The sequence below is a fragment of the Carex rostrata genome, chromosome 21 (genome assembly GCF_964058835.1).
Source record: "Carex rostrata chromosome 21, lpCarRost1.2, whole genome shotgun sequence".
Lineage (NCBI taxonomy): Eukaryota > Viridiplantae > Streptophyta > Magnoliopsida > Poales > Cyperaceae > Carex > Carex rostrata.
Genome location: NC_135938.1, coordinates 140672 through 153502, shown reverse-complemented (window position 1 = coordinate 153502; position 12831 = coordinate 140672). Strand labels below are relative to the sequence as shown.

At 40.3% G+C, this 12831-nt stretch overlaps 1 protein-coding gene across 1 annotated transcript; it reads left to right on the top strand.

Moving 5' to 3' along the window:
• The first annotated feature begins 4391 nt into the window (after nucleotides 1-4391).
• Nucleotides 4392-5153, top strand: LOC144573281 (uncharacterized). The gene has a single exon (XM_078323025.1). It carries the CDS (start codon nucleotides 4427-4429, stop codon nucleotides 4946-4948), a length of 522 nt encoding a protein of 173 aa, XP_078179151.1. The 5' UTR covers nucleotides 4392-4426; the 3' UTR covers nucleotides 4949-5153.
• Nucleotides 5154-12831: the final 7678 nt, after the last annotated feature.

The window sequence follows — 12831 nt, the reverse complement described above, 5'->3', positions numbered from 1 at the left end:
TTATCAAATGCCTAAAGATTAAACTTTGTACAGTGTATATACATTTAAATACTTTAGTGCATAGGTATAAATACTTTCAATAGTTGATATTAATATTTTCAGACGTCATCCAATGCCATATGTAAACAATATTAAGTATTGTGGTCGCTCATATAGTTATGACAATATTGATATTTTTAGAAACGTGTATGGTTCCCCACAGGTATTTATGGTGTGGGAACAATTTGGAAGATTTGGTTGGGAAGACAATTATTTATGTTAAACGTGCATAAGTATAAATACCTTCGTGCATATGTATAAATACTTTTGTTGATAGATATTAATACTTTCAAAATTGTGCGGGGACGATACATATTATATAAGAAAATTGTGCGAGGACGCCCCCTCCCCCCTCCCCCCTCCCCCACCAAGAAGTTAGTTATATAAAGAAGATATATATGTACAGGGACGGTGCAGGGATAGGGGTGCGGGAACAGTTATCAGTGTCCTATAAAATGTTTATGTTGTGAATAAGAATCAATTGCATAGTATTAGTATCTATAGTTTTTTTATTCTAAAATATATATATATATAATTTAGTATGAATACATAAATTTTGAAGAAAAAAAAGAAGAAGAATGAATTGACCCATTAGAATTTGTCACTGGTAAGTAAAGTGGTAATGACGAGGCTATTCTAAGTGTAATTGTGACTGTACGTACATGATAAAGAAATTCAATGTATATATATTCCTTCTCCAATTTATAGTTTATATAGTGAACTAGGCACGTACGATGGATCTTGCAATATTTATCATTAATACATACAATTAAGTGAGTTATTGAAAATGTAAAAGAAAATCATAAAAAATAAGTTAATAAATTGGCCATAATTAATTGTATAAGTAGTTAATTTTTATTAATTAGGATCGATGAGTTAATTAATTGTGCACGTTGTCAGATGCGCGTGTTGACTTTGTTTTTCCTTGATTTGAAATTTTACGAAGACAGGCAGAGGCAGCTAAGCTTCATGAAAAATGGTTTGGCACGTTCTAGCTAGATTGTTCCACACAGCCCGTATATGTGTTTGACTAGCTAGCTTGCTTTTGAGTTTTGACGATAGACATTAGGCATTAGACATTAGACAGTGTCTGTACTCTGTATAGGTATATATTCTAGAATGATTCTAGCTAGTTTTGAGGTGACACTGACAGTAAAATTAGTCCCTCTCAGTCTCAGTCTCAGTCTCAGTCTCTCTGAGCCACACAAATCACAAATGGACAGCAACTGTTGACGCATACACTCACTCAGACTTTAGCCACAACATTCAATTCAATTAAAGTGACTTTTTTTTTTCTTTTCTTTTCTTTTTCACCATCATCATCATCATATATATATATATATGACATCAAATTAAAAACTTCAATTGATGTATCACAAATCGTAATTAATATATAGCCAACTTGAATACACACACACACACACTAGTTTATAATTATAATAAATAATAAGTATATAAGTATATAAGATATAAGATTAGTTCAAAAAAGAAAACAAAATCTAAGAAGATTGAAATAAAACAGAAATTTGAGTAATTAATTAGAATATCGGTAATCATTTAATTTGAAGGGATTATATCTTGATAAATACATCGATCAGATGGATAAATAAGCAAGTAATAATTTACTAATCTTTGAATAAGTATTGTTTAAGGCGGATGATCGAAAGCATGTAGAAATATAAGAAATTGAGCTACTTAAATATAATATGAAGTCTGAATATCCGTCTGGAACAAAAAATGAAACGAGTGGCTGTCATACTTTTAGTAATAAATATATAAGCAAGCAATTACAAAAAAATTGGGGGCAAAACGGAAAATGTGAGAGAGAGAGATTCGAGAGTGAGAGAGAGAGGTGATAGCCTAGCCTAGCCTAGCCTAGCAATTTGCAATCGAGTCGACTGGTGAGTGTGAGTACAATTGGATGAGCAACCAACTACGATTTGACTTTACTTGCGTAGAGGACTAGAGCCTAGAGGTAGAGTGCACTTGCAGGATGAGGAAGCTCCCTTTTCTTTTCTTTTTTTCTTTTCCTTTTTCGTTTCAGTTGTGTTGTTGCATTGGTGGCATGGCATGGCATGGCATGACATGGCATGACATGGCATGCCATTTATACAAGCTAAGCTAATTCTCAATTTTATATGAATTTTATAGTTGTTCGCGTAAATTAATCTTAATTTATATGGATCGATCATTACTAATTGGAGCATTGGAGCAACTCTAGACTTTCAAATACGTCATTACTAATTGATAATTTCACCGAAATTTAAATATTTTAAATCCAAGGTTAATTTTGAACGATAAATAACTACTCTTCGTGTAGTACGTACGTATTAGCTAGGTTTAATCAAAGAAAATAATACATAATTTTTTTTATGAGCCAAACAATTATTTTGTTCGACATCAGGGTCGCTACTTTTAATTATAAAAGAAAAAAAAAATTAAAATAAAATAAAATAAAATAGTCGGCACGCAGACTTTTATAAAAGAATTCCAGTCAATTTTCTAAGATCGATATTAATTTGAGGAAATTTCCCAAGATATTAATTAAGTCATGAATATGATCAAGTAGCTAGCTATAGGCTATAGCTAGAAGATAGAGTAGAGATTAGATTAGTCTGATAAAGTTATTAATTTATTTATTGTTTTCTCATTTTATTTATTATTTTATTTGTATCCATTCTAATAGTAATTTTTATTTGAAATGTTTCATCTATTTAATATTATTATTTAATTACATTATTACAATTTTATTAATAAAAATAATTGTATAATTTAAAAAAATAAGAGGAAATTTTGTATTAATCACCAGAATGATTATTAAATTAATTAATAATTATTTTATTGATAACAAATATCTTTGAAAGAAAATAATATTATTTTGTTGATAACAAATGACATACATCTATCTCATTAAATACTTATTTATTTAATTATAAAAAATATTTATATTTTATAAAATAATAAATAATAAGTAATATAAAATATTTTTTATCAATTACATTTAATTGCATTATTAATAATTTTATTACTAAAAGGAATTGTATTATATCAAACATTTTAGAAAGAAAAATAGAATTTCCCACAATTAATCCCATGATACAACCGAACACTCATTTTAATCTATTCCCACAATAATTCCTGTGCATATCCATGAGCATGGGTTCCCGTATATTAATTAGTGGGTTCCTACACCCGTGCAATCCCATCCCGCACAATCCCGTGACAAACGAACACGGCCTTAATGGTTCATATTAACGGTTTAAACCTAAAAATTAGAGATATAAATGCATAGTACGGGTCTATGAGTCTATAAGCAATGTGTGTGTGTGTGTGTGTGTTCACTAAAATTATAATATTGTGTGTTCACTAAAATTATAATATATAATTAATATTGTGTCCGTGTGTTGTAATGGAAACATATTATAAATTAACAAACAAAAATCTTACATATTGTCATAAAAAATAGAGCAAATGACAAACAATATTTTTTAAATGACATCTACATGTATATAACATTCACATTTTTTTTACATATTTAAAAAAAAAAAAAAACTCTAACAAAATAACAAATATAATATTCCTTAAATGATATAAAAAATTAGAAAGAAATGAAGACATGACCAATTAATTATCAATCAATTAAAAAATGTCTTAAATAACATTTAAAAGAAAATAACCAATTAAATAGATGATACAATTTGCATGCAGAGAATACGTGTTTTCTTTAATATTTAATTAGAAAGTTAATATTTAATTAAAAAATTAATCTTTTAATTATAATTGAAGAATTAGAACATCTATGTGTTTAAGGTAAGAATGAAGATATACAAATTGGTATAACTAAGTAACGTTCATGAAAATATGTATAGTTTAATTTCTGTTGACTCCGTCTCCGTCTCCGTCTCGGTCACCGTCAGCGTATGTAATGACGAAATATCCTGCACTTGAAGGAAAACAAGGAAAACCAAAAACTAGAGAAAAAGAATACCTTCATACCTTACCTTACCTTGCATTTTATAAATTTCTTTCTAGTTACTTACCAGTTACCACCACACCACCTCCATCTCAAAATAAAAGTATCATTCATTACTGGGTCCCAGTCCCACACGCTATAACAGCAAAGCCTGCACCTGCACTCTCTCTCTCTATCTCTTCCTATTTGTACGCGCAAACAAATCCAGCATTTGCCAGTACGCTAACCGTATATAAAACCAAGGAAAACCCCGGCCTTTAATTTCTCTATATCTATCCCCATCCTTAATTTCTTTTCAAACTACAACAACTTCCATTTCTATATATCCAATATATCCTATATATCCTATATCTCAAATTTAAATTTAAAGGGAACGTTAACAAAAGAAAGAATTAGAATTAATTATCAAATCCCATGGGCAATTACCTCTCATGCACACTTGTCAAGGCAAGCGCCGGTGGAAGCACCATCAAGGTAATCCTTCCCGACGATCAAGTTGGCCGATTCAATGGCTCTGTTATCGCTGCTGAGCTCATGCTAGATGCTCCGGGCAACTTCCTAGCTGAAGCGCGGTGCATGCATCTCGGTCACCGGCTGAAAGCATTGTCCGCCGATGAGGAGCTGGAGATGGGGAGCATCTATGTGATGCTTCCCATGAATAGACTGAATGCCGTTGTGACGGCTGCTGACATGGCCAGACTGTTGGTTTTGGCTACCAAGGAAGCAAAGCGGGTACCGCCATCGGCACGGGTCCAGCCAGATTCTGTATGCGTTGCGGATATGGTAGTTGTAGCTAGAGTGGATGACGTGGACGATCCGGAGACCGCAGCGGAGATCGGAGAATTCAAGCATAGATTGAGTTGTGGTAGGTCTAGGAGACCGACACTGGAGACCATACAAGAACAAGAGGAGGCAATTCATTCTGCTTCTAGATGATCCACTTATTAATTAACTAGATCGATACATATATAGGTTTTCATTTATTTTTTCTGGAATTATATATTGAAGAGAGTTTCTGCATGCTTTCCCTTGATTATTTTTTTTCCTTTTCATATGCGAAAAGAAGGGAGTGATACTAATTAAATTTGATCTTTATTAGTTGGATCTGGTTGAAGTATTGTAATTGTAAAAAGAAAAACAATGGAAAATATGTACGGACAATTAATTGTATATTATATATGTATTTTTTTTTTTTTTTTGTAGAAAGAAAAGGTAAATTGTGTATGAATTGTGGTCTTGATTAAATTAATTTGTTTTAGATTGAGTTGAACATTAACTTAATTGCATGTTTTATGCGTGTAGACAAAATGGAGAGAAAATTAAAAGATGTGGGTTTCATAATTAATTTCCAGCACGCCATGTAATGGATCGAGCGTAATTAATTAAAGACCCAATCCAATTAATATTTTTGAAAGAAGATAAGATACTGTCACACCCCGCGGCCACGGGTAGTAACAGTCCCCCGCCGTAAGCATACAACGCCGTGTATGCTTACAAGGCTAATCACAATTTAAACCAAACAACACGCAATTCAAAACAAGTTTCTAATATAAAATCAGAGTACACAGTCTGGATAGTAATAATACAACGAAAGTATCGCATCCGGATACCAACCATGAGGCCTACCCTATATCTATACAACCAAAATATCTAGGGTCCTGAGATGGTCAGCTACTATGGCCCACTACTCGCGTGCCTCTCCGGAATCAATCGTACCTGTACCTGTAAAATAACCGGGAGGGTGGGGGTGAGAATAAAATTCTCAGTGCGAATTTGCCACATATGAATTATTGGACTTGCAATCAAACTCTATATTCAAAAATGAAATGAAACCCAAACAATAAACAATGCAACAGTTATATAAGAAACATAAATAACAGAATGCCACTACTCGACAACAGTTAATCAACCTGAAACACAGTTTACGGAATTTCAATATGGATTTCAACACACAACATGTACTTTGGCTTAACTCGATTCCTAACGCAGTTCATTAGGGCTTGTAGCAATTACAGATGTTCTCTCGAGCTGAACCGTTATCAAACCCACATCTGTAGGGTTACAAGCGCCTACAGATGGCCAACCGCTGGACCCTTTATCAGACACCCATCTGAAATTGCTGTTTGGCTTAACCATTTCCTAAGGTCCGGTTACAAGTCACCAATACAGGTCAACTTGACACAATGCAACACACGGAAATCAAAGTTACCTATACAGGTCAACTTTGCTTAATCTCAACAAATATATCTATCAAAGCCACACATATAGGTCAGTCTCGCAAAATCATAACAGGTCAACGCATAAGTCAGCAGCGTCACCTTAATCCAGCCACCTAAACAGGTCGGTCTGGCAAATTCTGACAGATCAACGCATAAGTCAGCAGCGTCACCTGAATCCAGCCACCTAAACAGGTCGGTCTGGCAAATTCTACAGATCGACGCATAAGTCAGCAGCGTCACCTGAATCCAGCCACCTAAACAGGTCGGTCTGGCAAATTCATAAACACAGGTCAACGGATAGGTCACCGTCACCTTATCCAGCCACCTAAACAGGTCGGCCTGGCAGATTCATTCACATCAAGAACAATTAATAGAACTAATCAAATAATAACCATACCAACATGCCAATTAACCTCAACCAAACAATTCAATCATTCTCATTTATGCAAGAATCAATATGCAGCATGAATTCCAAAATATGAAACAATTAAGCATTCAACATGACAAACGAATAAACAGTTTAATTCCTGAAAATAAAGTATCAAACAAGTCCAAGAATCCCGCACCTTATTATGACGAGCGTACCGCTTAAGCTAAGGATCGGACGTCTCGTATGGTCTCGCAAGTTCTTGCTCGACCGAGCCTACACCTATATTATACGTATACTAGGTTTAACATTGGTTCAGGATCGAGGAGTTTAATCGAGTGGTGCTAGGGCTTATACCTTCCCTATTCAATTTCTATGTTTTTGGTATCAATTCGTTCGGTTCATCATTTCTTACCAAGATCCTCTAGGTCCTCGGGACCATACAACTCTCCATTTGGTGACCATCAATCACCGGTTCACTACCTTGGTTCTCGGTTCATTTCAATTTACCGTTTGGTTAACCCTAATTTGGTCAAAACCTCAAATCGGCTGTTAAATGTTCTAAAAATTCACGATCAGGAGGCAACCCTACCGATTACAAGTCTAATTGGTCGGGTTAAGCAAATCAAATCACGATTAGGCCAACTTTCAATTTTGGCACGAAACCCTAGAAATCAGATTTCATAAATCGGAAGAAATCGGGAAAAAGAATGACAAACAAACTAGTAAGAAGTGTAGAGGAACTAGTTCTCGAGCAATTCGAGCACAAATCTCGGGTTTAAAACGAGAATCCGAGAAATCGAGAAAATTCGAGGTTTCGAAAGTAAAAAGGAGAGAAAGAAATACCAAATAGAAGGGTTCTGAGAGATCCTCGGCTGCTTTCTCGGTTCCAAACTCGATTTCTCGCAACAATCGGGAGTCTGGAAGAAACGGAAACTCACGGGATCTTTTCCTTCTCTCTTAACCGAAAATAACTTAGAAATGGGGATAATGGTGAAGTGAGAGAGAGAGAAGGTTTAATTTGGGTTTTAGGGTTAAAATTACCCTGAATGCGGATTAGCCAATCCGCACTGCGGGTTACCTAATCCGCACTCGAGACTTAGTCGGTTGTCAGCCGAATCCAGGAAAAGTCCGAGCCTACTGCGGATGAACCTGATCCGCACTGCGGTTCAACCTCATCTGCACTCACTACTTAGCCGATTTCAGGAAAATTCAGTGCAATACAGAAATTCATGAGTGCGGCTAAACTCATCCGCACTGCGGATCCCTCACCCGCACTCACTACTTAGTCATTTTTTTGGCAAAATTCCAGACAAAGCCTGAGCCACTGCGGATGGCTTCCACCCGCACTGCGGTCAACCTAATCCGCACTGGGGCTATAAAATGCCGAAATCTCGAAATTTCGACGCGGTTTCAATTCACAATTAACTTACTTATTTAGGGGAACCTTAATTAAGGTTTAAACTTCCATTTTATTAACACAATTTATCGGTTCTTCCTTTTAAATCATTTCAATTTAATTGTAAAAATTTCGTAACGTAACATTTCTCCCCCCCTTAGAATAAAGTTCAGTCCTCTGAACTCAATTGCGTACCTGATTCGTTGAATAGTTCCGGGTACTTCTCACGAATGGTTTCCTCATGTTCCCATGTTGCTTCTTTAGTCGAATGGCGTCCCCATTTAACCAGGACAAGTTTAATCGTCTTGCTCCGAAGTTGCTGTTCTTTTCGGTCCAATATCTGCATTGGCTCTTCTTGATAGGATAGGTCACCTTGGACATGCAGGTCCGAGTGATCAATGCAATGAGATAGATCTCGTACGTATCGGCGCAATTGTGACACATGAAACACCGGATGAACCCGGTCCAATGCTGGTGGCAATGCAAGCTCATATGCCACCGGTCCCATTCGCCTCAAAATCTGAAACGGTCCAATGTATCTAGGACTTAACTTGCCCGATACGCCAAATCGGTGTACACCCCTGACGGGTGAAACTCGAAGCCACACGTGATCCCCTTCTTGAAACTCCAATGGTCTTCTATGCACATCCGCATATTTCTTTTGTCGCTCTTGGGCCGACTTAAGCCGACTCAAAACGACTTTCGTCGTTTCAGCAATCTCTTCTAACATCTGAGGCCCAGTAGGTGAATACGTACCCGCGGGTCCCCACCACAGCGGTGTGCGACACTGCTGTCCCGTAAGTGCCTCTTGTGGTGACATTCCGATACTCGAATGGTAGCTATTGTTGTACGCAAACTCTACCAAGTACAAGTGGTTGATCCAAGATTCTCGGAAACTTAAAGCACAGGATCGAAGCATGTCCTCCAATGTTTGGATTGTTCGTTCGGATTGACCGTCGGTTTGCGGATGATGGGCTGTACTGAATCTCAGTTTCGTGCCCATGGCTTCTTGAAAGCTTCCCCAAAAGTGAGATGTAAATCGAGTGTCTCGGTCGGAGACAATGTGCCTCGAACATCCGTGGTACTTAAACTGGTATTGCAAGAACAAATCGGCTAGCTCTCTTCCGGATGTCTCGATCCGAAGTGGAATGAAGTGTGCAATCTTCGTCAGCCGATCCACTATCACCCATATGGCATCATATCGTCCAACGGTTCTCGGAAATCCAGTCACGAAGTCCATAGTGATTGACTCGAATTTCCGCATGGGTATCTCCAAAGGTCTGAGCAGTCCCGCCCTCTTTCGTCTATCCGCTTTGACTTGCTGACAGATCTGACATTTCTCAACATAGCCTTGCACGTTCCATTTCATCTTTGGCCACCAGAAATATCGCTTTAAATCTTGATACATCTTGACTTCACCAGGGTGGATGGTATACCCCGAGTCATGTGCTTCTGACAGAATCAGATTCTTCAGTTCTGAGTCATTCGGAACGCATATGCGGTCATGGAACCGCAGAATACCATCCTCGTGGAGTTGAAATGGTGAGTCTGCATTTGACTCGAAATGTTGTCGGAATTTCTGGCATTTTGGGTCCTCTTGTTGTGCTGCTCGAATCTGCTCATGTAACTCTGGTCGAACCTCGACCGCAGCCAAGATAATCGAGGCAACTGTAGCTGTACCTGCCCTATTGCTCGCTCCAATCAATCGAGATGAGGTTTCCAATGCAAACTCACGGGATGCGCCCACGTGCAGATTCATTCTTCTCATTTCTTCGAGAAGGTGTGTCTCGCTGGTGATAATCGATGCCAGATTGATCTGACTCTTCCTGCTTAGCGCATCTGCTACCACGTTTGCCTTTCCGGCATGATACTGGATATCCAGATCGTAGTCCTTCATCAGCTCCAACCATCTCCTCTGCCTCAAATTCAACTCCCTTTGAGTGAAGATATACTTCAAGCTTTGGTGATCCGTGAAGATACGGCACTTCACTCCATATAAGTAATGCCGCCAAATCTTTAAAGCGAAGATCACTGCAGCTAGCTCCAGATCATGGGTCGGATAATTCTGTTCGTGCGATCGCAACTGCCGAGAAGCGTATGCTATAACATGGTCCTTCTGCATCAGTACACATCCCAAACCAGATCCGGATGCATCGGTGTAGACGGTATACTCCTCGTCGGTGATGGGCATGGCCAGAACCGGGGCAGTTACTAACCGATTCTTCAACTCCTCAAAGCTTTGATCTTGAGTGGCACCCCATTCGAACTTCACACCTTTATGCAAAAGCTTCGTGAGGGGAGCAGCTAACTGTGAGAATCCGAGCACGAACCTTCTATAATATCCGGCTAGCCCCAGAAAACTGCGAATCTCCGTAACTGTTTCTGGCCTCTTCCAATCGGTCACCGCCCGAATCTTTTCTGAATCCACGGCCAACCCTTCACCTGATATCACGTGCCCAAGGAAGGCCACTTTCTCAAGCCAAAACTCACACTTCGAAAACTTTGCGAATAGTTGATGATCTCTCAATCTCTGCAACACTATCCGCAGATGTACCTCATGCTCCTCACGTGACCTTGAATATATCAGGATGTCATCGATGAACACCACCACAGTTGAATCCAATAGGTCGTGAAACACTCGCTGCATCATGTCCATAAATGCAGCCGGAGCGTTCGTTAGCCCGAACGGCATCACCATATATTCGTAATGCCCATAGCGCGTTCGGAAGGCTGTCTTTTCCACGTCAGTCGGACGTATTCTAAGCTGGTGGTACCCCGTCCTCAACTCTATCTTGGAGTAGATCGAAGATCCTTGTAGCTGATCAAACAAGTCATCGATTCGGGGCAACGGGTATCTATTCTTGACGGTTACCTTGTTCAATTCACGGTAATCTATGCATAACCGCAAGGTACCATCTTTCTTCTTCACAAACAACACCGGAGCACCCCATGGAGATGTGCTCGGTCTAATAAACCCGCTTTCCAGCATCTCTTCTAATTGGGCCTTGAGTTCTTTCAATTCTGCAGGAGCCATACGATACGGACTCTTTGAAATTGGTGTCGTACCCGGTACCACTTCTATGCCAAACTCCACTTCTCGTTCCGGTGGTAATCCGACTATTTCTTCCGGAAACACATCCACGAACTCCGACACCACTGGAATCGTATTCATCTCAGGAACTTTCGTATCAGTGTATACTATTGCCAGATATGCAGTGCACCCTGAATCGATCAGGTGCCTAACTTCCACAGCCGAGATGCACGGTATCAACCCTCCAACCTTCCTACAGTTCAGCATGCACGACATACCACCTTTCGCGGTCACAAAACAAATCCTGCGGTGCGGACAGTCGATCGTTGCGGCATGTCTTGTTAGCCAATCCATCCCCAATAGAACGTCGTAACCCGTGATCTCCATAACCAACAGGTCTATCTCGAGATCCCTTCCATCAACTCTGACTTTTCGGTTTCGGCATATGGTTATTTTTCGGTCAGTCGAACCGAAAGGGGTTTGGACACTCAGGACTTGGTTATTGGTTTCGGTTAGCCAGTTATACCTTTCTACCCAAGCCTTCGATACAATGGAATGGCTACACCCAGTATCTATCAAACAATAGGCACTCTCATCCGAGATAGAAAGTATACTTGTCATCACATCAGCTCGAGAATCAGACGGTTGCGAGCCTTCTCCTTCCTCCAGAGTCCTCGTTGCGTCATATGCAACCTCTGCTATACCGAGTGCATGGGCAGCCACTCGACCTCCAATCCTGCCTCCGCTGGTTTGGGAAGCACCTCGACCACGGAATGGTGGTCTACCAGTTCCACGTCCCATGGGCCCTCTGCCACCGCTATTCCTCTGGAACCCTAGTGCTGCATTCGGGCACTCTCTTGCCCAATGCTCCATACTGCCGCAGGTGTAACAGGCTTGGTTGCGGCGTCTGCACTCGATCTCCGAGTGTTCCTGGTCGCATGAACGGCACCACACTGAAACAAAACCCGGCCGGAGTACCGATGCTGCCATCTGCCTCGGAGGGGGTCTAGGTGCCACAAACTGTCTCAAGGGTGGTCTAGCTGTCGATGGTCTTCCCCTCGACCTCAATTGCCTGTTCTGGTCCTCCCTCTGCTTCACACTCCTCTCCGTCATTTGCAGCCTTCTCCTCTTGCCGTGCAACTCCACTTGCTCAGCATGATCCATCATGGCCTGCAGCTCAGTAGCCATCGGGGTATCCACAATCATAGAGATCCCCCCGTCAAGTCCATCCAGGTACTGCCTATGGTATCTCACCACATCAGTTTGCACATCAATTGCATACCTGGATAGGGCGAGGAACTCGTTGTTATAATCTGCCACCGTTCGCCCATCCTGCTTCAAATCCAGGAATTTCCTCCGCAGCGCCTCTCGCTGTATGTTACTCAGAAATCGTCGAGTGAATTGTTGTTCAAACCATTCCCACGGAATCTTGGCCTCCTCCCCGACATAACTACGTCGGGCTCCATCCCACCAGAACCTCGCACCCTCCTCTAACTGCTGCTCGGCCAGCTCCACCATATCCTGTTCTGGCGCTCTACACAGAACTAGCTTGGCACTCATGCTCGCGAGCCATTCTTCCGCAGCGGCATACTCACCAGTGCCATTAAACCGAGGTGGATTAAGGCGCATGAAGGAGTCGTACAACCTCCTAAAATCTTCCGGACCTCCTCGGGGAGCCTCCGGTGCCACCTCATGTCTCTCTGCTTGGCGGCCTCTCTCGTAAGCCGCAATCAATCTATCGTCTAGATCTCGGTCCCGGTTCTGCGCACCTACAGGTCCAAGATCAACTCTCTGGACCTCCGG